Genomic DNA, 26,173 nt, shown 5'->3' on the forward strand with positions numbered 1-26,173 from the left:
GCAGAGGACACCAGGCAGGCGGTGGGGGAGCGGCCATAGCAGGGAGCCCCAAAGACAAGGACAGACACTGGGGAGCTCACAGGACCAGGGAGCGTGGGGCTGAGATGAAGCGGCCCTGGGGGTGGCCGGGCTGCAGGGGTTCAGGGACCATCAGATGGATCCCTCCTGAGGCCGTGGCCTGGGCTGCCTCGTTTCCTTCCTGACACCCACCTTCTTCTCCCGGGGCCAGAGCTGCGCCACCTGCTCTGAGTTCCTGAGCCCCCACCCGGGGCCTGACCCTCTCCTTCACCCCCCAAGGACACCACGGCCCCTCTGGGCCCCCAGCCCTTTTCTAGAGCAAGGAGTGGCTGGCCCAAGTCTCGCCTCCCGTGGACAGAGCGGGGCTGTCCGTACTTCTCCTTGGCCACCTCTCGGTGGGGTGGGTGCCTGGGAGCAGGTCGCTGTGCCCGACCTCCCCTTCCTCATCTGTAAAACCTGTAAGACCCCCTTTGCCAAGCTGGGTCCCTGTGGGGAGAGACAAGGGGATATCCGTCGCATACTGGGCACAAGGCACCCCACGGAAGCCTGTCCCCTGGCCCCCGCGTGCCCAGACCTGCCCGAGGCTGTGCACACCTGTGCTCTTGCACACGCATTTGGGCTGTTGGGCTTCAGTAACAGTCACTTGGCATTTGGATCCCAAGCGATTTCAGAACCAAGCTATATATAGGCCTCGGAGATTGGCAGGACAAATCAATAGCCATTAGCAGCGTTCAGGCGGCCAGGGCCCTGCCATCCTTCCAAGCCTGCTGACATCTCCACCAAGGGGCCGTCACCCTACGCTGAGTCTTCCTGCCCAGCCCACCTGGGCAGCCATCAGGATGTGTGCCAGGGAGGAGGCTGCTCAGGGCCCCAGCTCTCAGCAGGCAGGGGGGGACGCATTGGACCCGGATGTTAAAGCTGCAGGTGGGGTCCCCTGGCTGCACGCACACAGGCTGGAGTCACTGATGTCACGTCACTGATGGCCTGCAGTCCCCAGGCTGGGCCCTGGGGTCCAAACCGGGGGACGCGTGTCCTCCTCGCCTGCCACGTGGGCAGGGTCTACCTTGAGCCAGTCCCCTGCCCCAGCCCGAGGAAGTTGGTTTAGGTGGTGAGCAGGTCCTTCCCGGCTCCACCGCTCCAGCTCTCAGTGACCTGGCAGAGCTCAGCTTTCTGCCTTTTTATTTGAAAGCACGTGCACTGAAGCCCCTGTTTCAGAAGAGTAGCCACAGTGCTCCTGTGTCTCTATGGAAACCTAACTGTTAGGGGCCGACAGGCTCAGATAAGGGATGCCCAGAAGCTGCCGGGTCCGCTTCGGCCCCTGACTTCAGCCGTCTGCTGTTACTGCCGTGGCCGTGTGTTTTATGTGCACCAGTCACACTGGGCTGGGGTCACTCCAACGACCCTCTTTTAACTTAACTCTTTAACGGCCCTCTCTCCAATTACAGTCACATTTGGGGTGCCCGGCGGTAGAGCCTCCGTGTACGGACTTGGGGAGATGCAATTGAGCTCATAGTTTTAGATACGACGTGCATCTCATGAAAGTGGGCTCCGAGCACTCTGCTCAGGTAATCCTTGCTGCCAGTTTTCTTTTAAATCCACACTCATTGCAGAAAAATAGCATTAATAGGAACACACAAAGAAGTTAAATATGAACAGCAATCCTGTCATCAGAGGTGGTACCTGTTAACGAATGGATTTGTAGTTGTCTAGATCACTGCCTGTGCACATCTTTTGTAAAAATGAAGTGTAATTGAAAATACACATATGTAACTATGCTTTTTCTTAATGTGCATAGTCACTGACCTTCTGTACCAGATGTATACCTAAACCATGATTTTTCAGGGCCGCATAGTATTCTTTTATACAAGTGTTTCCTAATCTATGTAGCCCAGCCCCTCTGTTTTTGGACTAGGAGTTTCCGATTATCAGTGTTAAAATCCAAATCCACCCACACATGACCTCCAGGAGGTAAAATTAGTGAGTCAAAGTGTGTTTTGCAAGGCTGTTTGCTACTTATTTTGAGCCTGCCCTCCGTACATATTATAGCTTCTAGATGCTAATCAGCTGGGTGTGTCAATAGCTGTTTCCCGTGACTCAGGAGGGGTGGCAGCGGGTACAGTGCGGTGACTGTTAGCTGGGCTTATGCCTGGGGCTCAGCCTGGGGGGCGGGCACACACGTGTAAGAAGGATTCAGGACACGTGGAGATGCTATAACAGCAAGCGTATAGGACACCCAGGCAAGCCACGTGGGCCCGGCTTTCCTTTTGAGGAAGGGGCCATCGTGAGGAGCAGGTGGGGAGGCTATGGTGGGCAGAGCCCTGGCCCCAAGACTCATCTGTGGTCTCTGGTGGGGAGCTTGGGACTGGAGACCCTAAGAGCAAACACCGTGGGTTGAGTGCCTTTGCACGGACTAGCTTGCCACACGGGGCCAGGAAAGCACGTCACAGAAGGAAAGGGAAGTGCCCCAAAGTGGCCTGACCGCTCCCAAGTCCAGGTGTCAATAGCATCTGAGCCCTAGTTTGAGTGCTGGCCTGATGCCAGAGACTCTGGTCCAGGAGCCAGTACCTCCTTGTTGAAGGAAGAATTCAGAGGGAGCCACAGTTTGCATTCGGAGAAGCTGTGACCAGTGTATCGCTTCACGCTCACTGTGGGGAGGGGACAGGGAGAGGGGCATGGAAGAGGTCTGTGTGGTGGGATGGGGAGCTTAGGTTCCCAGGTGGGGCAGGGCCTGGGGCAGGGCAGTGCCTGTGCCTGCATCTGAAGGGAGGGGGCGGGGCGGGGGGCATCCTCTCTGAGACCCACCGCCTCGCGGGGCCGTAGCTCCGTGACTCGACTCCGCCCTGCTCTGACCACCATCCCTCACTGCCTGGCATCGCTGGCCCTCCCTCTCTCCTGGATCGTGCTCGTCTGCAGAGATGCTGTGACATCTGCAGTGTCACGGCCTGCTGTGACCCTCGTCCCCCCCCCCCGCCACAGCCGCACCGACTCTCACCAGCAGTCTTTGCTCCCTCTTCCCTCTTCTTGGCTCTCTGGGACCCCCTCCCTCCCCACGGCCACCTGTTCTGTCACTACGTTGTCACTGGTGATCACGCCCTCCTCCTGACACCTTTTCCGCTTGGCTCCAGGGACAGCTTTCTCCCTGGGGTCACACTGTCCACACCTTTGCTGGCCTCTCTCCCTTCCCCTCCTCCAGGCGTCGGGGGGCCCCTCGGCTCGTCCTCAGGTGGCACATCTTCCCGCTGCGACCTGTGCTTCTCATCCAGAGCGCAACTCCTTTCTTGAAATGCAGGTGTGATTCATGTGTCCTTTTCACAAAGTCACGCAGCCGTCCCGCTGTCTAGTTGGGGAGCGTTTTCCTCACCCCACAAAGTCCGCACCTGTTAACTGTTCCCCCCTCCCCCGCCCCTGGCGATGACCAAGTCCCTTCCTCTCCACGACCCGCCTGTTCCCGGACAGTTCAGGTCGGTGGATCACAGAGCGTGTGGCCTCTGCGCCCGGCTCTCCCTAGCGCGGTGTCTTCGAGGCTTGTCCACACCAGCGCGCGTTCTCACCCCCTCGCCTGCCTGGATAGCGTCAGCTCAACAAGGCCAAGATCACGTTCTTCTCACCGCAGGCTCCCCTGTCCCGATCCTCCTGGTGCCCCCCCACCCCCGGCCCCCCGCCAGCTCTTTCTGGGTGACTCCTCAGCACGTGTGTCCTCAGGAAGCCTCTGGAACACGGCCCCGTCCTCCCCCGAGCCCCCCGCTTCACCTCCCGAGTCCTCGCAGCCCCCTCCCCAGCAGCCCGAGTGAGGCCACAAAGCCGAAGTCCCCTCTCGGTCCCTCTGCTCCAGACCCAGATGAGGGGCTGGCATCTCACCGGATGGAGAGGCCTCGCCTCCCCGGTGCAGCCCGACCGCTCTCCCCTCACACGCCGCCTGCTCCCCAGGGCCTTTGCACCTGCCCTTTCTCTGCCGGCCTCTCTGGCTGTCCGTCCAGCTCCATCAAGGCTCTGCTCAGATGCCGCCTTCTCACAGAGACCGTCCCCGACAGCCCACCAAAAACAGCCTCCCACCCCTTCATCCTCCCCGACTCCGTGCCGGCTGGCGGGCTGAGATGCGGATGCGTGCCCCTGCCCGTGTGCGTGTGAGCTCAGGGGCCTGCTGCATTCAGCTGGGTGCTCAGGGGGAGCGTCTGCTGAGCTGGATGGACGGGCGGATGCGGGATGACCCAAAGGGCTGTCTGCTGGAGGGACAGGCCGTGGCGTCCATCAGGTTCTGTGCCCCCGGCACTCAGTAAAGGCATTTCAGGAAAGAACCGCTTTCCCACGAGAATCCACCCTGTCTCTCATTCTCCCGGGAGACCAGGCCTCAGTGAGGTTTGGGAAGATCACGAGCTGTGCTCAGGCAGAGCCGTGTTTAATCCCAGCACGACTCGGAGCCTTTAACCAAATTACTGAATCTCTCTGAGACGTGATTTCTTTTCCTCTCTCAAGCTCTGCTTACAGGGTCACTGCGAGCACAAAAAAGAGTGTTTGGTTCCCGTTGTGGCTCAGCGGGAACAAATTCAATTAGGAACCATGAAGCTGTGGGTTCGATCCCTGGCCTTGCTCCGTAGCCTAAGGATCTGGTGTTGCCGTGAGCTGTGGTGTAGGCCGGCGGCTGTAGCTCCAATTAGACCCCTAGCCTGGGAACTCCCATATACCATGGGTGCAGCCCTAAAAAGCAAAACAAAAACAAAAAACAAAAGCAACCAAACAAAAGACTGTTTGGAACAGGCCTGTTGCTGTATCTACACCCCGTTAGTGTCGAATTAAGGCCCTGAGTAAATATTATTCTCTTTCCTCTTGATCAAAGAATGAAGGAATGTTTTCGCCAATCCTGCCTCTGAGACCTCTCCTGCGTCAACGCAGCCACATGCAGGGGTGGGGGGCTCGGGACGCCTCCAGCTGTGCAGCCCCCCCGTGCACGACCCTAGGCCCCTGGCGTTGGGGTTTCCTCCCCACCTTGCAGGCGAGGCACAGCTCAGGCTGCAGGAGAGGCCGGGTTCCCCAGGACCTAGGCTTCGGTGCCCAGGGACCCTGGCCTGCCTCGCCCACCCGACTCCTAAGCAAATGCCTGCTGCTCGGAAGATGGTGGAGGTGATTAAATTACTCAGGGCAACAAACTGTCCTCGAGCACCTGATTTGCACACCAGCTCCTGAAATGCTCCTACGACTCCTGAGCTCGTAAGGAGTGCTCCGTAGGCAGTCAGGTACCGCAGAGGTGTCTGGAGCCCAACTCAGAGTCTAGACCTGGGTCTCCCCTCCAATGAGCATGGGGCGGGGTGTGGCCAGGAGGGAGCCTCCTGTCCCGCAGAGGGACGTCCAGGGCTCCTCGCTGCTTCATACCCGATGCAGAGTCTGTTCCCTATTCAGGCGTCTCCACCTGAACACAGGCAGGGGCGAGGGGCAGGTGCCCAGGGGAGACACGCGGAGGGAGTGCATGTGCACAGCGGGCTGGCGGCTCTGGGTTCAGGACTTGGGTGACTGCTGGGGGTGGCTGGGCCCCAAGGATCGAGGGCTTGCCAGCAAGTCCCCTGGGGGAGGAACAGAGGCCTGGGACCCACAGGTCCGGACTTAGAGTGGGGCGGACCGGCCCTGAGGTGGTTGGAGACACGGCACAGGAGGGAATGAGGCGACTGCAAGGGGGGGTGTCACTGGGGCACAGGTGCTCCCCACACTGTCACATCCCAGCAAGAACCCCGAGGGGCCATAATTCTGAGTGTGGACTTGGACTCAGCCGTGATGGTGTATTTGGCACATTGGGAGGGTAAGGTGTGCTTACATCCTGGTGTGTCAGCTTGGTTTACAGCTTCTGAGTATCTGGCCCTGCCGTGGGTGGGTCTCCACTGTGCTCCTGCCTGGCATGGGGGACCCGGCCGGGTCTCTCCCCAGCCTCCTTCACCAGCAAAGGCCGCGGCAGCCAGCTCCCGCATGTCAGGAGCCTGGTCCCCTGCCCAGAGGCCCCGTGGGGATTGGAGAGTGCCACCCACCCCAAGGGCACTGGGCCAGGGTCGTGGGGCTGAGCGCTGCGTCCATGCACACACGCGGGAGCATGGAGGTGTGTGTCCGGGACACGCGTCCAGCGCGGGCTGGCATGACCCCACACCTTGGGGTGGTTGGGGTGAGATTTTAGGCCCTGCTGTGAGGGTCGAGGGGTGCCGACCTCAGGGTGCTGCTGCCGCTCACTGGGTCCCTGAGCACGTGTTTTTTAGGCACAGTCGGAGCCCATGAAGGGCCCCCTGGCCTCCAAACCAGAGATCCCTGGGGAGCCTGGGATCTGACAGTGCACCCTCCACCTGCCCACCACCCCTGCACCAGGAGCCCAGCAGGAGCTTGGAGCCCTAATTAAGTCTCCTAGTCATCACGTTAGGAGCCCCCCAGCTCTCGGCGGAGTAGGCGGTTCTACAACCACTGCCTGTCCCCCGAGCCTGATTAGTGAGGGCCCAGTGGCCCTGGGCAGGTGGCAGCCCCAGGGAGCCTCGCCCCGCTGGGCAGATGTGCACCGGCTGCTCCAGGGCAGGCCCAGTGCTCGTCAGCATGGGTTTCCCAAGCACCTCCTGGGCCTGGGCCCGGGGGACACGGGAGCCAGCAGACCCCTCCCGGCCTCACTGGGGCTTTGTGGTGGATAACGACGGCTGAGGAGAGATGCGGCCTGGTGGGGGAGCAGAGGTGGAGCACACAGGCCTGGCCTCACCCGGCCCTGCCACCCCCCGCCTTGGACCCCGTGTCCAGCATGAGGAGGAGACGGTGTCCATGGAGTGGTTGGTACCCGGCCCCCAAGGGAGTATCCGGAAGTGCCCGGTCCCCCGCCCTCCCGCATCCCAGGGGCCTTTTTTGTCTTTAATTTTTTATTTTCAGTTAATGAGAAGCCACTGGGCAAACAACCAGTGGGCCCACGTCGGCTCTTACATGAGGCTCAAGCCCATTTATTGGGCGGGGGTGGATTTTACAACTTTGCCAAGTTGGCTTCTCTTAGGCTCCCAGCCTGGGAATGAGGGGCTTAGCGGCCTCTCGCTGCCCACTTAAACGCAGGGCCCAAGGCTCGGGAGTCGCCGCCAAAGAGACAGGCAGCGCCGTGACCCACTCATCCATCCCGTCGGCAGGCCCCGGGCCGAGGCCCCCTGGAGGTCCAAGCAAGGGCTGAGGGTTAGGAGTTTCCCGCTGGGGATGCTGAGCCCCCCGTGTTCCCGGGGCCCCGGCCGACCCTGGAGGAGCCCCCGCCTGCCCACCCGGTGCTGAGACGAGGGTGGGAACCAGGGCTTTGGGCTCAGAGATAGACAGGGCCAGGAGTGGAGGGTCTCTGGAGGCTTCTCACTCTAGTTGGGCAGGCCCAGGAGGGCTTCACGGAGGAGGGGAGCCTGCAGGGTGAGGAGGAAACCCTCTTTGCTGTGGGACCTCTGAAGACACCCTGGGAGGGCCTTTGGGTGCTGGGCTGGGGAGCCTTCTGAGCACAGGGTCCCTGTCTGCCCACCCTGAGATAGACCACCCTGGGGAAGGAGGAGCCAGCACGGGTGCCCAGTCCCCCATCAAGCCCCCCAGCAGGCCAGACCTTCCTGCCCCCACCACCTCTCTGCTCCCCTGCTCTTTGCTCTGTCCAGTCGGGACTGCGAGGGCAGAGGAGAGGAAGGGATCCAGACTGACCCCCGACTCCCAAGCCCTGACCGCCCCCTCACCCGCCCCCCGCTGGCTTCCCTTCCTTTAGCCTCAGATGCTTCTAGAGCAGGCTATGTGAACTCACATGATTCACTTTAACCCCCTCCTCCCCAGTCCCAAAGCCAGTGGGAGGCAGGTGGCTGTGGACACATTTGGGGAACACGGGATTAAGGGGACCTGAGACATGCCTGGTGACCGCCGGGGTCCAGAAAGAATGGCTCAGCCCTGTGCTGGGCGCCCGCCACGAGTGGGCCCCTGAGCTGCTGGCTGGGAACACAGTGAGCACCAGGGTACCGGGTCTGGCGTGGCCCTGGGGAGGGTGTCAAACCCGAAGTTTCTCTCCTCTTAAAGGTGCTTTTCTTACGTAGAAAAACGTGCCTCAAGAGTCGCTTTTCTTTTAAAAACTAGTCATTAATTTATAGCATTACATTTAAAAATGTAGTTCTTCCCCAAGCTTTTAGGTTAAACTTAAACATCTTATTATTCTATTTATAAATCCAATATTTTAGCAATCTCTTTTAAGGAAGCCTTTAATGGTGTTTGGCCCATTTACAAACTTCAGCGCCTTCGCCATTGCAGACTGGCTTTGTAAATTGAGTCTCTGGCTTCTCGTGCTTTTTTATTGCGGCAGAGTGTGCATAACATAAAGCTTACCTTTTGCGTCCGGCGGTGCCTGGACCACTTTGTCCATGCGGGGACCTCTCTTCCCCTGGCATCGCTGGCTTGGCCTTTCCAGTGTTGGAGCCTGGAGGACCTATAAGCACCTGTCCTCCCTCGCTCCTTAGCGGTGGCTGGACGGGCAGATGGCGGGCGCGGGCAGTGGGACACTGGCTGCCTGCGGGCCGCTAAAGGCGGTGCGAGGCCCTGGAGCCTCCCCAGTCTTCTGCCCCCATACCCAGCAGGCCTGGTGGAGGGCAGGGGCGGGTGGCAGGCCTCGTGAAGGCGTTTGAAAGACCATCTGGACCCAGAATCGTGTCTTTCCCAAGGAGCCTAGCATCTGTGTCTTCTTCTGGTTGCCATTCACCAGGGAGGCTGCCTCTCAGAAATGGGCCTCGGCTTCCGTTGAGGGCAGCCGCTCGTCCACCTTGGCCGGGCTTCAAAAACCACCAAGCTCGCTCCCTCCTCACCATCTCGCTAGAGGACAGGTGCAGCCTTACCTTGGGAAGCCACAGGTCTGCTGGGGGCCTGGCTGGAGCCGCCTTCTCCGGCTCAAGGCTGCCCAGACAGCCCGTGCGCCTGTGCCTGGTGCAGCCCTGAGACCTTCCGTGCTGTGCGGGGGTGCTGCGGGGGCCCCACGCTCCTCCTCTGTAAGCAGTGGACTTAGAGAGCTGAGCCCAGCATGAGCACCATGAAGTAGTAGCCTGTCTGGAAGTCATCCAGCGTGTTTCTCTCAGGTCATAGGTGGGCAAGCAGAAGCTCAGAGAGGTTAAGTGACTACCCGAAGGTCACACAGCAAGTCACAACCAGGCCACGTTTATCGGCCAGTTAGTTCAGTGGGTGGACCCTGAGCTCTGCCCCCAAGGAGCTCACTTCTGTCAAGGAGACGTGTTCGTCAATAGAAAATTCTGGTGTGAGGCTGTACGTGATGTGACCAGAGGCTTGTGCAGGGCTGGGTGTGGTTCAGGAAGTGGTGCTTGAGCTGGGTTTTGAAAACGTCTAGAGTTGTTGGCCAGGCGGAAAGGATGAGGGGCATGGTGTGTGGCCTCCAGGGGTGATGACGGGGCGGGCGGGGTGCTGGCGGAGAGCAAGCAGAGGAGAGGCAGCAGCCTTCGTCTTGGTCTCAGACACCCTGGAGGAGCAGGTGAGGGCGCCAGTCCTGTACGGACATCCTTGTACATCTTCTCTCTGGAAACCCTTTCTCCTCCCCTCGGCTGGCTCCCAGGCCTGGCCCCAGCACCGGCCAGTAGACGGTCTGCGAACCCCGGGGGAGGCCCCAGGGGCTCGGGGCCTGGGGGTGGGGGGGGCTCCAGGGAGGGAGGGAGGGAGGGAAGAGGGTCACGTCCCGTCCACCTGAGTCAGAGTGCCGAATGCAGTGCCCCAGGTACGGGGTGGGGGGAGCTTCCTGGGGAGGCGCCTGGGTCCAGGCATTACACGGCCTGTGCAAAGGCCCGGTGGCACGGAAGCAACTGCACAGCCCCTTCTCACACCCGCCGGGGCCCTCGGGTACCCCTCCCCTCTAGTCCTCGGCTTTATCCTCTAGGAAAGGAGGGTCCTTTGATTCCTCCAAATCCTAGTGGTGCCAGGAGTGTGAGGCCTGTGTGACCTGACCCTCCGGTGAGGCGCTCTGGGGCTGAGACGACCTTGTGTGCCAAGCACCAGCCTGGACACAGAGCCACGGGTGCGGTGGAGGGGCCCACCTGGGTGGCAGCAGTCTTTGCTTTATTTAGAAAGTCTTGAGAGAAGATGAAAAACGCAAGATTGAAAAGGTAGAGACACCGCTCAGGGACAGAGGAGTCATTTTCAATTCCCTGCTGGTCTCGGAAAGATGTCTTTGCATAATGCTACCTGCCAGCAGGCATAGCTTTCATTTTTTTTCTCATTTTTTTTCTCCCGTTTTTTTTTTTTTTTTTTCCCGGTTTATCTTCAGTTGTCTGAAGTGCTTGTCCAAAAAGAGCCGGTCGAAGGCAGAGGACTTAATAGAGGCATTGTCTCCAGCAAGCAAGGTGTTCCCTGTGCCAAAAGCAGTTCTGTCCCCAGGGTTCCAATGCCCTACCACCAGGAATTCACAGCGGCTCCACCCTGGGTTCCAGCGTCCCTTCTGCAAGGGGAGAGTCTGGATAGATGAGCCCCAGAGGCCCGTACGCGTCACAGCTAAGTGCTGTAACAAACAGCCCCAAATTTCAGGGACCCGGCATACCAGCCTTATCCTGTGTCTCATGGTGTTCTTGGTGGAGGGGTCTGGAGCTTGTTGGGGGCACCTGGCCCTGCCCACTTTGTGGCCCCACCCACCCCAGACCCCACCCATCCCGCAGCCTCCCCCATCCTGTGGCTCCTCCCACACCCTGCTCAGCTGCTTCAGCTCCACCAGTGGCTTGTGCGGGATTGTAGGGACACATGTTTGTGGCCAGCTTGGGAGGTGTCATTTCCCCTGCTGTCCTTTGACTGGGAATCAGCCACACTCCCACCTCACCACAGCGAGTGCTACCCTCTGGCCGTGTGCCCAGGAGGAAAGGGGATGGTTTGGAGAACCACCCAGCTGGCCTCTGCTGCCAGAACCTTCTCAAGTTCAAGTGTCCCGTGAAGGAAGAGCAGGGCAGGCCCCCAGGTAGAGGGGGCGTGTGAGCAGGGCCTTGAGACCGAGGCTGGGGGTGTACGCAGGAGGAAGACCCCAGAGGGTGAGCTGCCAGCCCCGCGCCCTCGGGCGAGACCCAGGTTCAAAAGCGACTCTGCCCTCAACTCAGCCTCTTCAGGCTGAACCCGCCTGGTCAGCTGCACCCTGCGCTGCTGCCTGTGACCCCTCACGGGTGTGGGGCTCCTCCCTCTGTCCAGGCCCTCCCCTGGCTCCGCACACCAGCCCTCTGGCTGCATCATAGCCTCTCAGATGAGGAAGAGGAATCCCTGGCTTCCCAAGGGGCTCCCCCAGGCCCGGACTTGGCGTCTGAGCTCCGCCGTCTTCTTGCAGGGCCCTCGACCCCCGGCCTGGTGACTGTGGAGGTCGATCCTGGGCAGGGGACTCCCGACCTTGAGGACAGGGCCGGCCTTGTGAGTTCTCCCCATTTCTGAAGCATTTCCCCTGGTCCACGTGGATGCCACTCGGGATCCCCTCCACTGGCCTGTCCCCACGTGCCCCTCGGGTGCTGGTCCCTGGGCAGATGTGCCCAGAAAGTCAGAGAACATCGCCCCGAGCCAGCTCCAAGCGCACGTGTCTCCCCTCCAACTCCGGCTTGCCTTAATTTTAATTTAATTCCCTTTAATCTTTAATGAAAAGTTGTAAAAGTAAATTATTTACCCAAGAGAGCCAAACGGCTCCTCAGGAGCTGTTCTCAACTGGAGGGTAATTACACGTGTGGGTCTTGAGCAGCCTCCCTCCCTGGATGCTGAGGAAGAGGCATTCTGGTTTATGAACTAATTAATTAGCTACCTCGGTAACTGTTACAAACGCACGTCATTTGGCGCCTTGAGAGCTGGGCTCTGGCCTTGCGTGGCGCCCACCCTGACGAGCGCCCACGGGCAGGAGAGCCTGTGCCCGGGGCCCACGGGAGCCTGGGCAACCGAGCTGAGCTCCTGGGAGCAGTGCTTCTCCCCCCATCTTCCACGCTCCTCCCGCATCTCGCAGCGTGCACCGCACAGCCCACAGGAAGGGCCCTCCCCTCAGTGCGCAGGCTCAGAGGTAGGGGTGTGGGGAGGGGGCGGAGGGGGCTCTGCGGTTTGACCCCACCCCCCAGGTGCCCGCTGCCTCTTTGCCTGTAAGACCCTTGCCCAGAACGCCATGTCCATGCCTCTCATCTCTTTTGCAAACTCTCCCTGCCACCCGCCTCTCAACAAAGTAGCAATTAAATTTAGAACACCTGGACTAAGGGAACCCCAATTTGGCACAGCTGAGACTTGGAGGGGTGGGCATGTGCCCGAGTGCCCGTGTAGACTGGAAGAGGGCTCCTAAGGGCCCTCGTGGTGCCCTCAATTGGTACACCCGTGGCTCTGAGCTTCCTAATGGCCGTAGAGAAAAGGTCAGTTCCTTGGCTTTCATTGGTCATCAGGAGAACTTGCTGCCTTGGTTGTATACCTGGCAACTAGCTACACTGACGCTAGAGAGTGTTAACTGCTTTTTACTGGATAATCCGAAATTACGGGTTTCCTACTAGACCTGCCTCTGCCAGAGGACAGCTGGTGTTGCGGAGGGTGAAGCAAGACCAACAGGCCAGGAGTTCCCATTGTGTCTCAGCGGGTTAAGGACTCGACGTTGTCTCTGTGAGGATGCAGGTTTGATCCCTGACCTTGCTCAGTGGGTTAAGGATCCGGTGTTACCTAAGCTGTGGCATAGGTCGCAGGTGCGGCTCGGATCTGGTGTTGCTGTGGACGTGGCACAGGCCGCAGTTCCAGCTCCAATTCAAACCCTGGCCTGAGAATGTCCATGTGCCACAGGTGCGGCTGTAAGAAAATAAATAAAAAGGACCAGCTGCCCAGGGCCCCTTGCGCTGGTTCTCAGCCCACATCCTGAGGCTCAGCTATTGTTTTCTTCTCACTTGAGCTTTTTTGCTACATCTGAAGAATCACAGAGCTCCTTGATTAATTCCCAAGCCAAGCCTTGCCTGAATCAAATTTGGCTCTAAAATTTAGGCCCACCCAAGATTTATGTCAACTAGAAAAATGTGTGTGTCTTGTGAAATTTGAAATTTAAATATGCTTTCGTTGAAGCAGGCCTGGTAGAGCCTCGAAACCTGACTCACTCCGGCTGTTCCTGGGTCTCTACCTCGTTAATTCCTACTGCATTGTTCTTAAGCCTTTAAAATTTTTGTCCAAAATTAGACATCTGCACCTAAAGCCTCCTTAGCCCTCCCCTGCTTCTTATCAAGGAACCCAAAGGCAAGGCAGGTGGCCCTGTGGGCTGGGAGGATGTCCTTGCCAAGACCTTGAACTTGGGGGAAGAATGAGCCTTGCACGGCTGGCCTTGGAGCTGAGTGCTCAGGAAGAAACGAGCAGGTCACAGGATGAGTCAGAGCAAGAAACCTGGAGTCATCGCTGACTGACCACTGGGTTTTGCCCCTGAAAAGTGACCTGCACATGACCTTGGGGCTGGCTGATATTTCCTTCAGCCCCTAAGGGAGTCATGCTGTGCAGACTCCACAGAAGGTTCCCCACCACCCCACGCCTCTCAGGGCGAGACCAGGGCCCTGGACACACGCACGCACGCCCACCCATGTCCGAATCCACCTAGGAACCCCGACTCTCCAGGCGTGGCCAAGCAGGTCCATGGTGCTTTAGAACCACTGGACTGTTCACAGCAATTGGCAAGTGTGTCCCCATTGCCAGGAGCACCTGCCTGCCCTTGAGCTTCACGCCCACCCACTCCATGGACCCGACTCCAGCTACGGAGGCTGTAGCGCCAGCCCGACTGCTGGCCTGTCCTTCCCGCTCATCCTCAGGCTTCACTCAGAACCACCTCCAGAGTCTGGGTCCTGATGTCATCTGCTGGCCTCGGACTTGTCCGTCCCCCAGCCCTCTGCCTCACAGGAGGGGAGGGGAACCCACCAAGTCCCAGCCTTCTGGCCAGCCCCAGGCTCCAGGAGGACCATGGAGGAGGAAGGGCTTGTGATTCCAGAAGGTTCTCACCACCAGGGTTAGAGCGAGTACGGAAGACTGCACAGAAGGGCCTTTGCAGACGGCTGTCCCAGGCGCGCTGCCCGGCCAGGCGTGGTCACAGCAGGGAGACGCCGCTGCGCCTGCGCTTGGATGGTTAGACGATACAAGCGCCGCGAGGGAGGGGGGACGGGAGCACCCCGGTGGGCGTGGGAGTTCACACAGCCGCCCCAGAGCGCAGCCCGGCGGTTCCGCAGCAGGTGAAACGCAGATTCCCGCACTCCCCAGCAGTGCCGCTCCCAGGTGTGAGCCCTCAAGCAGTGACAGCCTGTGTGCACACAGACACTCGCCCTGGAATGTCCCCAGCAGCGCCGTTCACGCAGACAAGGGCGGGCGCCCCACGTGTCCATCCACAAGGCAGCGGATGACAAGCCGTGGTACATCCACGCTGTGGAAGCCCCTCCATCATAAAGAGGAGCAGCGCGGACACGGGCGCCCACGGGGTGGGCTTGACAGCGCCACCCTCGGGAGGAGAAGCCAGTCACAAAAGCCCGTGTGTGGTTGTGTTCACATCAAAGTCCTGGGCCGGGAGTTGCAGGGCTGGAAAGTTGATCGTGGTTGTTCAGGCCTGGGGGACAGGAGGGAGCAGGCAGGACCGTGAAAGGGTGTGGGGTTTCTTTTTGGGGTGATGAAAATGTTCTCACATTGTTTTTGGAGTGATGGGTGCACCGTTGGGGTATGTGTGAAATGCCGTATACTGTGTGGCTTGTGAACGAGATCTCGATAAAGCTGTTTCGAAAATTAAGAGACGTCCCAGAGCCCAGGGTTCCGGTAGGAGCTGGGTGCTTAGCTCTGCCAACTGTGCACAGTGGGACAGGGGTTGGTCTGAAGGCTCTGCAAGGCAGTACCTGTGAGGCCTTAAACTGTGGCTAGGATGCCACTGGGCATTCCTGTCACCCACAGGAATGATGACGGTGCCTGCGGGAAGGAGGCGGGAGGCCTGGGTGCAGGGGACTGAGACGGGCCCATCCTCTGAGCTGTACACCTGCTCCTGTTTGGACCAGGAAACCCCGAGAGTGAATCGGGCCTGGCAGGTCGGCAGATCCCAAGGGCCATGCCTCCCCGTGTTCAGGGCGCTGAGAAGGGCCACCTCCCTTCAGGCGCAGAGTGCAGTGGAGGCCGCCTGTGGGGAGCCCAGACGGGGGACTAAGCCAGCCCCTCCTGGGGAACGAGGAGAATCTGAGGCTGGAGGACAGAGCCCCCACGGGACTCCAGGCCCCCCCCCCTCAATTCCATGACCGGATGATGGACACTCCGTCAGGGCCCCAGGCCTTGGTAACTCCATCACCCCCTGCACTGCAGCGTCCCCCCAAATCCCACTGAGGCAGAGCTGGTCTCTGTTCCTGCCAGGAGCACGCGAGGTTGGGGAGAGAGGACTTGGCCCCGTGTCAGTGCCAGGCGGTGGGGGCACTGAAGACTGCCTCCCCCCTCCCCCCGCCCCCGCCACTGTGGGGTGCGCACGTCTCCCCCATCCTCAGCGCTCCCGCCGCGTGAACCCCGGCTCCCAGCGGCGGCCCTTGGCCAGAGCGCAGGCTGGCACCGGCCGGCTGCCTTTCTCCTCGTGCCTGGCCAGAGCGAGCCCGCAGGCCCTTTCCTCGGCTCGGCTTCTATTTATAGCATGTGTTCCTGCCAGAGCCTGTCGACGTGCTGTAGCATAAACGTGGCAGCCGTTTCAGGAGGAATTCTGGGCCAGATAAAATTAAGTCCGTGACTTTGGCTGGTATTAAAAGTGAAGGAGAAGCAGGGCCGGGGGCGGGCGGGCAGGAGGAGATGGACTGTGGCCCCGTTTCATGCTGTGAGAGAAGAGACTGATGGCTCCCGGGAGGTTTCCTGCAACAGGAGATTCTCCCGCATAAATAATCTCCTCCACAAAAGCCTGCTGTGTGAGCTGGGATCCGAGCGGGGAAGTGGCAGCTTGTCCTGGCATCCCCTCTGCGGGGGCACTCGGGGATGTGGCCCAGGCCCCCGAGCACCAGATGGAGTGACGGGGCCTGAAGGGGGCAGGTACCCCAGCCGCAAAGCCTGTTCATCTTCTCTTTCATTCGTCCATTCCTCTTTGCAGCAGATGTGGGAGAGAAGGTGCCTGCCTGGCCTGGGTGGTGGGGCGAGGAGGGCAGAACACAGGTCGTTAATGCCCAGGGGGTGGACAAGAACTTCGAAAAGGAGGTGTGGGGGGTGTCACTGTGGGGCCAGAGACTTCTCTGGGGGGAGGGCCCAGGGCAGGGAACAGCAGGTGCAAAGGCCCTGGGGCAGGGATGTGCCAGAGGACCAGGAAGGAGGCAGCGGTTGGGGCCCAGGGAGGGCGGAAAAGCAGCCCCTGGGATGGAGGAATCTGGCTCAGGGCCGTGCAGAGCCCCAGAGACCAGGGTCGGGGTAGAATGTGATCAAAACTCCCTTTATTCTGAGTGCAAAGAGAAACCAGGGCCAGGCCAGGAGCAAACAGGGGCGTGATGACATGGCCCAGGCGAGGGCCTAACCGGGCAGTAACGAGATGGAACCACAGGGTAGCTGCTGTGACCTGGTTTCTGTGTGGGAAGCTGGCCTGGGCTGGGACAGAGCAGAGGGTCTGATGAGGATGGCCACCAGGCAGGGCCTGGGTGTCCCAGGAGCCACCTCTGTGTGACTTCCTGTGCCCGGAGGCCCTGCCCAGTGGGGCCAGTTCTGCCTGGATGAACCAGGGGGGAGGGCTTTCAGGGAGGCGGTGGGAGAGTTTCGTTTTGGTCAAGTTAAGGCGAGACCCCTTTACCTGGGCGGGAACGTCCGGGTGGCCCAGGAGAGCGGACGCCTGGCTGCGGCCACCTCTGAGTCCCAAGCCCCTCCTGCTCAGCCCCGCAGGCTGGCCACCTTTCCTGTCCCTGGGTCCCCCCACCCCCACCTGGAGGGGCCCGAGGGCAGGGCACGACCCAGGTGTTCAACACACGCGTGTAAGATAACCAGTGCTCTGACCTTGGCCTCGGGCCTCAGGTTTTAGAAGCCGGAGGCTCGCGGGTGGGTTGGACAGAAACAGCCTTCGAGTGCCCTCCTTCTGGTACTTGTCACAGAGGATGGGACACAGCTGCCTTTCCGGATGAGGGACACAGGCAGGGTTCAGATCACGCTGTCCGGCTCCAGGCCTGGGAGGCCGTGGCATCTTGGCCCCTGAGCAGCACCCCTGTTGGGCTCCTGGGCTGCTCCCGCAGTGCGCATACCCAGTGGCCTGAGCAGCACGAGCTTCTAGCATAGGGCTCTGGAGGTCAGGCTAAGAGAGGGCGGCAGGCTGGGGCCTGGGGAGATCCCAGGTCCTGCCTTCTGGGTTCTAGAGGACTGCAGCCTTGGCCGGGTCCCGTCTTCAAAGCTGGCCGTGCAGCTCACACAGCGAGCCCTCTCCTGCCGCCTCTTGCCCTCATAGGGACCTCGGCGATGACGTGGTGCCTACTGGTTGCTCCAAGATACTCGCCAGTGCTGAGTCCTTGTCTCACTGCAAAGTCCTTTACCGCCTGAGGGAACACACTCCAGGACTCTGGGGATTAGGGTGTGGACACCTTGGGGGGGTGTTATTCTGTCTACTGGCACCATCCCCTCTGGTGGCACAGCCTCAGGCTTCCAGGAGCTTCTAAGGGACCAGCCTCAACCTCTCAGAGCAGGAGCTCTGCCTGTCCCACCCTCTGCTCCCCAGGAGCCCCAGGTCGAGATCCCCACGCAAGGCTCCCGGCAGCAGGGGGTCAGGGGACGGGCTTCCTGGCTGGGACCCTGCTCCCTGCAGCTGGGACATTCCAGATCCCAGGAGTGGTCGCCTGGAGGTTCCGTAGGGCCTGGGGGCCTTGTGGCCGTGGGGCTGCATTGCTGCAGGGCAGAGTGGCTGGGGAGGCTGCAAGGACTGTCCCCGTGCTGCTGTCTCGGTCCTTGCTGGCTCCCCTTCCCCCGTCAGCAGTCACAGCATCTTGCGGCTGAGGAAGGGCCCTGGAGAAGCTGTATAAGCACAGAGTGTCCCCTTTGGGGATGACAGCTGGTCAGGGGCCCGGCCCGCGGCACGCATCCTCCACCGCTGCCCAGGCTGGACGTGAGCCTGGCGATGCAAACGGCCGCTGAGGCCGCTGGGCGCCCTGGCCCCTCTGCCGACGAGTTCCTGCTTCTCACAGAACCTCTTTGAGGTGGACTTTACTGTTATCCCACCTAAAGGCGAGGAAACCGAGGCTCAGCGAGGGCAGGCACTGGGGAGTCAGGAGGAGCTGCTCAAACTGCACATCAGCAGGAATCCCCCCAACTCCAGCCTGGGGCGGGGCGGGGGGAAGGTCACACCCCCAGGAGGTGGACAGTGACGGGGGCCTGACGGCTGACCCTAGAGGCCGTGGGGAGAAACTTGACCCTACGCCCCCAGACCTCAGATGCAGGGTTTCTGTGGGGGTCTTGCTGAGCCCGCCCTGGACCCTATAGGAAGGCTCCCTGGCTGGCTGGGAGGATACTTGGGGAGGGAATGTGCCTGCGGCATGGGACACACCGGTGTACCCACCCCTCCTTGGCCAGTCTGCTGTGGACGCAGAAGAAGGGCTAGCCCACCTGCCCCACCTCAGGGTGGGGGGGGGGGCTGGACCAGGTGGCCCCCCGGGGAATCGTGGGCGGGAGGGGGAGCTAAGCCCTGCCCTGACTGAACACGTGGTTCTCATTCCTCTGGGCGATTCAGGAACGGCTCCACAACCGCTTGCCCTAGAGAAATGTTTAATGATGTCTCCCCCGTCCCTTCCAAGTGAGTTCTAAGTCGCTGGTGCCCAGCTGGGGCTTCTCCTCTCTGGGCTCAGCTGCTCCTTCCAGCCTTGCTCAGCGGGGCTTCCTCGCGAGAATGAGTCCCTCTCCCTGGCATGGGACACAGCTGCCTTGGTGCAGAGTCGGAGGGCAGATCCATCGCAGTGGGGGTGTGCAGGTGGTTTTCAGACCCCCCTGAGCACAGCCGCCACCCCACCACTGTCATTGCTGTTTTCTGAGATGCTCTTCACTAGATTTCCCACGCGGTCACCTTGGGTCCCAGGGGAGGCCAGCCCAGCTTTCTCGTCAGTTCGGGAAGCATGCCACGCTCGCAGACAAAGCGGACCTCAGCCCCGCTGTTTCCTCCAGGGACGCGGGAAGCTGTGGTGCTCTTGGACCCAGATTGGAGCTGCTCGAGCTGTAGGGTGGAAGGAAACACAGAAATTCTTTTTCTTTTTCTTCTTTTTTTTTTTTTTTTTTGAGCACAGAAATTCTTGATTTGGCAGGCAGTCATTGTGGGTGCCAGGCACTGGGGTGGCGTGACCAGCTGTCCCAATTTACCTGGCACTGAGGGGCTCTCGGGATTCAGAACTTTGGGTACTAAAGCCAGGAGGAACCTATGGCTGGGGACCCAGCAGGGGGCGAGACAGGTGGGTCCTGCCCCTCTAGAGGGTTGCCCTCCTTCCCCCTGAGAAGGCAGGCAGAGGCCATAGGCTACGCAGCTCCGGGCAGGGAAGGCGCGGCTGGGTCCTCTCTCCACCTCTGGGTTGTTACCTCCAGATCAGATCACTGTTCTGGTTTTGCAGATGAGGCGGAGGAGGCTCGGCTTGGCAGAGGCCTCCTCCAGGATGAGGGGTTGGGGCAGAACCAGGGCCCAACCCCGCCTGTTGCTCCGCTGGGGGCCAGCTCCCCCACCCCTGCCACCCTGGCCCGACCTGGGGACCACAGGCCCTACCCTTCCTTTTAGGGAAGATTCTCATAGGGGCTGTGTTCATAGCCTCCTTCCCCTTGTCATTGTCCCCCCCCCCCCCGGGGGCGGGGGGGGAGTCTAGAGCTGGGGGTCAGGGAAGGGTTAAAAAGGCAGCGCCAGGCAGGCTGGGGGCTGTTCTGGAGACAAGCCATAGGCCAGCCCTTAGCTCCCCTAGCAAGCGGCCCCCACAGCTCTCTGCAAGGGAAAGCAGAGCGGAGCTGCAGTGCACCAGCCACCCTTCCCTGATTTGCAGATAATCTTATCTTCCCCGTAATGGAACAAGCAACTGACACCTGCTCTCTCCACACGAGGTCCAGACTGCGCCTGGCCGGGTTCATCGTTCACACACAGTATTGGGGTCAGGCCTGAGCAGGAGAGGCTGTCATTTCCCCCACTTCTCAGGCAGGACACAGAGGCCCAGGACAGAAACCACTGTCCCGCCAGTGCTGTCACTCGAGACGCAAGTCCCATGGAGTTCCTTTCGTGGCTCAGGGGATATGAATCTGACTTGTATCCATGAGGACTCAGGTTCGATCCCTGGCCTCGCCCAGGGTTAAGGATCTGGCATTTCTGTGAGCTGCGGTGTAGGCCACAGATGCGGCTCAGATCCAGTGTGGCTGTGGCTGTGGCATGGGGGGATCTGCAGCTCAAATTCAACCCCTGGCCTGGGAACTTCCATATGTGGGAGGGGCAGCCCTAAAAAAAAAAAAATGCAAGTCCCTTAGATGTTTGCTATCTGCTAGGAGAAAAGACAGGCTTGATGCGACTGGGACCCTTTAGAGGGGTGTCCTCAGAGCCAGAACTCACAATTTCACACACTGTGGCCCACAGGGCCGTGTAGCACAGTGGTTACATCATAGCACGCCGTGTCTCATGTTAGTGATGGTACCGGCTCCGTTTTACACACTAGGACACTGAGGCTCAGGAGTCGTGATGACTTGTCCCGGGTCACAAAGCTAGAAACAACAAAGCTTCGGTCCCTCCAACCCCAGCTCTTGTCTTTAGCAGAACAGAGCAGCCAGGACAAAGAGCTTATCTTCGTGCATGGCTGCCATGCACCAGACACACTTGAAAGTGCTGTCATGCTCTGTGGCTAGACCTGTGAGTGGGGACCCAGTCGACCCAGCTCAGGTGTCCCTGCGTGTCCCAAAGTATAGGATGCAGCAAAAGCAGGGTTTTGAGAGCAAGTCATAGCCGTAAAAACATATGTTGGGAGAGAAAAAGGTGTCTTCCTCTCCAGGAAGCCCACCTTGATGCCATCCCATGCCTGCATTGAGTAAAGGGCCTCTCCTCTGGGCCCTATAGGAAGCACTGCCCAGCACACACGCACACGCACACACACGCATGCACACACACACACGCACACACATCTCGCTCTGTCTTTGCAATTCAGCATGGCCGAACCCTTGGCTCACCTCTTACTCTCAATAGATTGTGAACTTTCTCAAGGTTGGACTTGTGCTTTTCTGTACTTCTTACCACCTTGGGCCCAGGAATCAGAGATCTTTGCAGCCTCTGTCAGCTCCCTGGTGGAGGCTCTGCCCCGGGTGGGGATGGGGGTGGATCCTGTGAGCTGTGTGCCGGTGGGAGGTGGAGCATGGGGTGGTTTCTCTACCTGGGGAAGGTTGGAGCCTTCCTGGAGGGCAGTCTACCCTGATATCAGAAATATTAAAAATTGGAGTTCCCGTCGCGGCTCAGTGGTGAACAAATCGGACTAGGAACCATGAGGTTGCAGGTTCGATCCAGTGGGTTGGGGATCCAGCATTGCCGTGAGCTGTGCTGTAGGTCGCAGACGCGACTCAGATCCCACATTGCTGTGGCTCTGGTGTTGGCGGCTGCAGATCCGATTTGACCCCTAGCCTGGGAACCTCCATATGCTGCAGGAGCAGTCCTGAAAAAAAAAAAACAAAAAAAGAAATATTAAAAATATTTTTACTTTTGTCCCAATAATTCCATTCCTGAGAGTGTATCCTAGGAACACAAGTCCAGAATTCAGATAAAACTCAGTGGAAAAATGTGTACATCAGAGGTGTTTATGTACTGAAAAAGTGGACACAGCCTAAAAGTGGTTGGATGAATAAACCGTGGTGTTTTCCCTTTCACGGAATCCTCTGCTGCCTTTGAAGACATTCCCACAAAAATGTGGAACACGCTTATGCTCTCGGGGTCCCAGAGAGCAGGTGCAAAACTGTGAATCAGCCCCCACTGCTGTGGTCACAGGAAAGACGAAAACAGGCAAGGAGACATTCACCGCTATGCTAGGTGGTTGTTAGGGGAGGGGCTGGAATTGTGTGGGATTTTTTAAAAATTATTTTTACTCTGATACACTTTCCAAATTTTAACAGCGTGCTATAAAAGCTTATGATTTGGGGCGTTGTGGCTCAGCAGGAACGAACCGAACTAGTATCCATGAGGACTAGGGTTCGATCCCTGGCCTGGCTCAGTGGGTTAAGGATCTGGCGTTGCCATGAGCTGTGGTGTAGGTCACGGATGTGGCTCAGATCCCGTTTTGCTATGGATGAGGTGTAGGCTGGCAGGTGCAGCTCTGATTCGACCCCTAACCTGGGAACTTCCATATGCTGCAGGTGTGGCCCTAAAAAGACACAAACAAAAAATCAAAACAAAAAACAAACTTATGATTTTAAGTAACAAAACATGAGGGGAGGTTTGATCTCAGAAGGCTTTGCTGGGAAAGTGAACTTGCCGGGGGACATTGTGGGCGGTTCCTTGATCTGCAGACATACCCCCTCTTCAGCCCACCCCACCTGCTGGCTCCCCACTGAGCCCAGAACCTGGGTGCTCTGCTCTCGGCCTCCCTCTGTCTCTTGTTCCTGATGTAGTCTCTCTCTACACACTCACACACACACACACACACACACACACACTCACACGCCCTGGAGGTACCATGGCAAGATCAGCTGAAGAGATGCCAGCACGCCCTGGGGACACCCACCTGCCTCGGAGCGAGGGTCTGCTTGGCCCCTCCCGGCCCGGCCATTCTCCCCACCTGTGGATCTCCAGTGGGGAGCCGGCCCCTCCCATGGGCAAGAGGGTCTTCCCCGCAGTCCCCTGGCATCAAGAGCAGTGGCACTGACGCGGGGGGTGTCCCCCCCGGCCTCTGCTGCAGGAGGCTGGCAGTGATGGGTCAGGCTCATGACCCACGTGAGGAGCCCCTAAATGGCAACATGGACAGGTGTGAGGAAGTAGATGGGTGACACTGTCGCATCCTTCCTCCTGGGCCTGCGGATGTGACGAGGCCAGCTGGCCCCCTGGGGCTCAGGGTTGGCCCTCAGCCGTCACACGGCCAATACCGAGTGGTGTGAAGCCCTGTTTCAGGCCTCAAACCCCCTTCCCTGGCTTCCGTAGCTGGGTCAACAAGCCGATGGCCTTCTGGTGGCAGGAAGGACCCTTACTGACCATGTCGGTGTCCAGCGCTGCCAGAGCAAATAACTACAGACTGGGGCTCTTGAGACCACAGGGGTGACCCTCGCGGCTCAGGGGGCTGGGGGTCCAAACGCAAGGTGTGGGTGCTCCTTGGAGGCGCTGGGGGACACTCCCGCCTGTCCTGATCCCTCCCCACAGTCTCTGCCTGTCTCCCCAGAGCCCCTCCTGAGTCACTTCCTCTACTGTTTCTTTTAAGGACACTTGTTACTGTCAAATCACAGCCTGTGCCTCGCACCCGGGCTGAAAGCGGGTCCCCCAGGCCACCTGCCTGCTGTCCTGCCAGAATGTCATGTGGTTTGGGGAGAGTGGGGGTCATGACACGGCCTCTCCAGTCTGCCTGCCCCACCCCCCGCCCCTCCTTCCCTGCCTCAAAGGCACTTGCCCTGCTCCACGTGTTTCCCAGGTCCTACCCCAGCTAGAGTCCCTCCAGCACGGTGCCCCCAGGGCCACCCCAGCCTTCCCGGGGGGCGAGGCGATCGGGGCAGGTGATTCTGCAGGTGACTCGGAACCAGGATGGACTCCTCGTCCTGGGCCCGTGCTCGGCATTCTCAGCCCCCCTTGTTCTGAGTCCCCCACCTGGCCTTCCTCCCCCCTCCCCCCCCCCCGGGGCCAGGGTCAGCATCTGGAGGCCCTCGGGGACCTGGCACAGAGGGGGCAGGGGCCTTGGCAGGTGAGGAAGTGGGGAACACGTGGATGAACTGATGAATGAGCGAGTGAACGGAGGAGGAGAGGGAGGCCAGCTGGGCGGGGCCCTGACAGTGTCGCGTCTCCCGCTCCCTGCAGATGTGCTGGTGGACGGACAGCCCTGTGACCGCGAGGCGGCGGCCTGCCGGGTGGGCGACCCCGTGCGCCTGGAGGTGCGGCTGACCAACCGGAGCCCGCGCAGCGTGGGGCCCTTCGCCCTCAGCGTGGTGCCCTTCCAGGACCACCAGAACGGCGTGCACAACTACGACCTGCACCACGCCGTCTCCTTCGTGGGCTCCGGCACCTTCTATCTGGACAAGGTGTGTGCTTGGCCCCCAGTCACTGGGTCAGTGTCCCCTGTCCCCGCCCCTCCTCCCGCGGCAGGCTTAGGAGTCCGTAGACACGGGGCCTCTCTGTGTTGACCCTTGTCCCCCTGACTCGCCTCGAGACCGCAGACAAGTTCACATCTCTGTCCCCGAGCCCTGGGAGCAGAACCAGGATGGCGAGGCCACCCCAGGGCTTGTTAAGAAGCTAAGGCGAGTGAGGGCGCCCAGGACGGCATCAGATCCCTGTGCCACTGTCACTGTCACCCTACCCCATGCGGCCAGCTCCTCCCTGCTCAGTGGTCACTGTGAGCTGGCCCAAAGTGACTGGTGAGGTCACAAGGAGCCTTCCTCCTGACGACACAGCCCTCCGGCTCTGCTCACCTGCTGAGATGGCGCCTCTGCCCCAGGCAGCCCCCCACACTCCCTGACCCCCACCAGCCCAGGGAGGGAAGCGCTGTCAGCTCCTTCCAAGGATGGGAGGTGAGGCCCAGAGAGGTGCAGTGACTTGCCTGAGGTGGCCCAGCAAGGAAGCCCTGGAACGCCATGGGGACCAGGCCTGGGGTCCTCCCCTCCCCCGCTGCCCCCATTTCTGAGTGGACTCAGGGGGTCTCCTCTATGCCCTGGAGCCCACTCCCAGCTTGACGCCTCTTCCTCCCCCCAGGTGCCACCGTCGGGCCAGGCGGCCTGCCTTGGGGCCCTGCTCTTCCTCTACACGGGCGACTTCTTCCTCCACGTCCGCTTCCACGAGGACAGCTCCAGCAAGGAGCTGCCGCCCTCCTGGTTCTGCCTGCCCAGCGTGCACGTGCGCGCCCTGGAGGCGCAGGCCTAGCCACTCCGGCCTGTCTCAGGGCCCTGTTCCAGGTCTCCGCTCCCATGGGGAGAGGACTAGAGGGCCGCAGGGACCTGGCCTGGCCCCCACCCCTGGACAGGGGACAAGACCTTTGCTGCACCTCCCATTCCCTCCAGCCCTCAGCCCCCACCCCTCGCTTCCCTGCCTACCTGCAGCGTCTGCTCTGGGCTCTGCAAGGGGGGGGCCCCCAGACACAGCAGCCTCCCTGCTTCCCATACTGTCCAGGCTCCCCCTGTTACAGCCCAGCATGAAGGCAGATGCTGACCGAACCCAAAAGTGAGGCCCCACCTAGCCAGGCGCCGGGTCACTGCACCTGTTCCCGTGATCTGGGGTTCACAGCCCAGCCTATAGGAAAGTGGGTATCAGGAGGGGAGCAGGGGAAGGGGGGACCCCAGTCCCTTGGCCCTGGGAATCCCCGAGGGCTGGCTCTTCCCCCAGAGCCCCAGGGAGCCCAGCCAGGAGGGACCAGCTGGGACCACCTGCCCCCGGTGGGTAGATGGTCACCTGTTCTGTGCCCTGGGCTGGTTCCGGCTGGGCTCGGGGGTCCATGGCCTGCGTGTGTCTGTGTCAGTGACAGATTCTCCAATAAAGAGCCTGCCTTGCTTCGCTGGTGGTCCAGCTGCATCCATGCACCTGCTTGTCCCGTGTGATCAGGAGGCTGCCCCCCAGCTCATCAGACCCCAGCTCAGGTGGGATTTCCTGCAGCAACCCACCTGTTTGGTGGCGAGTAGGGTGGGCCTGGGTCTGTCGGTCTCTGTGGCCCCCCAACCCCCTTCCCTTGCCTGTGCTTTTCGGGACTGGTTCCCAACCCTCTCGGATCACTGTCTTGGGTCCCACACCGTGTTTCTTTGTTCCCACACTGGCTCTGGCAATCTCAGCCTCTCACTTTCTCTCCTGAGGTCCGCACACACTTGGAAATATGTTTGGGGGTTACACAGATGTCCAGAAGTTGGGGTGCAGATTGAGGCTGTGCGTCCCCCAGCAGCCCTCAGCTGCGCCCCCCCACACACACACATGGTAAGGGCTGCTTTTCCCCACGCCATCCTCACTCCCCTCTGGGTCCCACTGTCTCCCAGCAGCCACCCACCTGCAGCCCTCGCTTCCAGCCCGGCAGGTTCAGAGTCCGTTCTCTGCCCGGCACCCTGCCCTTACTGAGCAGACTTCCTGAGCAGAGTTCTGGGGCCAGAGACG

The 26,173-nt window shown here is 60.2% G+C and overlaps 1 protein-coding gene across 1 annotated transcript in view; it reads left to right on the forward strand.

Moving 5' to 3' along the window:
- TRAPPC9 (trafficking protein particle complex subunit 9) overlaps window positions 1-25,588 on the forward strand; it is a 468,592-nt gene extending 443,004 nt beyond the window's left edge. Inside the window, 2 exon segments of the mRNA XM_047783197.1 lie at window positions 23,906-24,126; window positions 24,794-25,588. Coding sequence (XP_047639153.1) covers window positions 23,906-24,126; window positions 24,794-24,961 — 389 coding nt within the window. The 3' untranslated portion in view covers window positions 24,962-25,588.
- The last annotated feature ends 585 nt before the right edge of the window (window positions 25,589-26,173 follow it).

The sequence above is a fragment of the Phacochoerus africanus genome, chromosome 6 (assembly GCF_016906955.1).
Source record: "Phacochoerus africanus isolate WHEZ1 chromosome 6, ROS_Pafr_v1, whole genome shotgun sequence".
Taxonomy (NCBI): domain Eukaryota; kingdom Metazoa; phylum Chordata; class Mammalia; order Artiodactyla; family Suidae; genus Phacochoerus; species Phacochoerus africanus.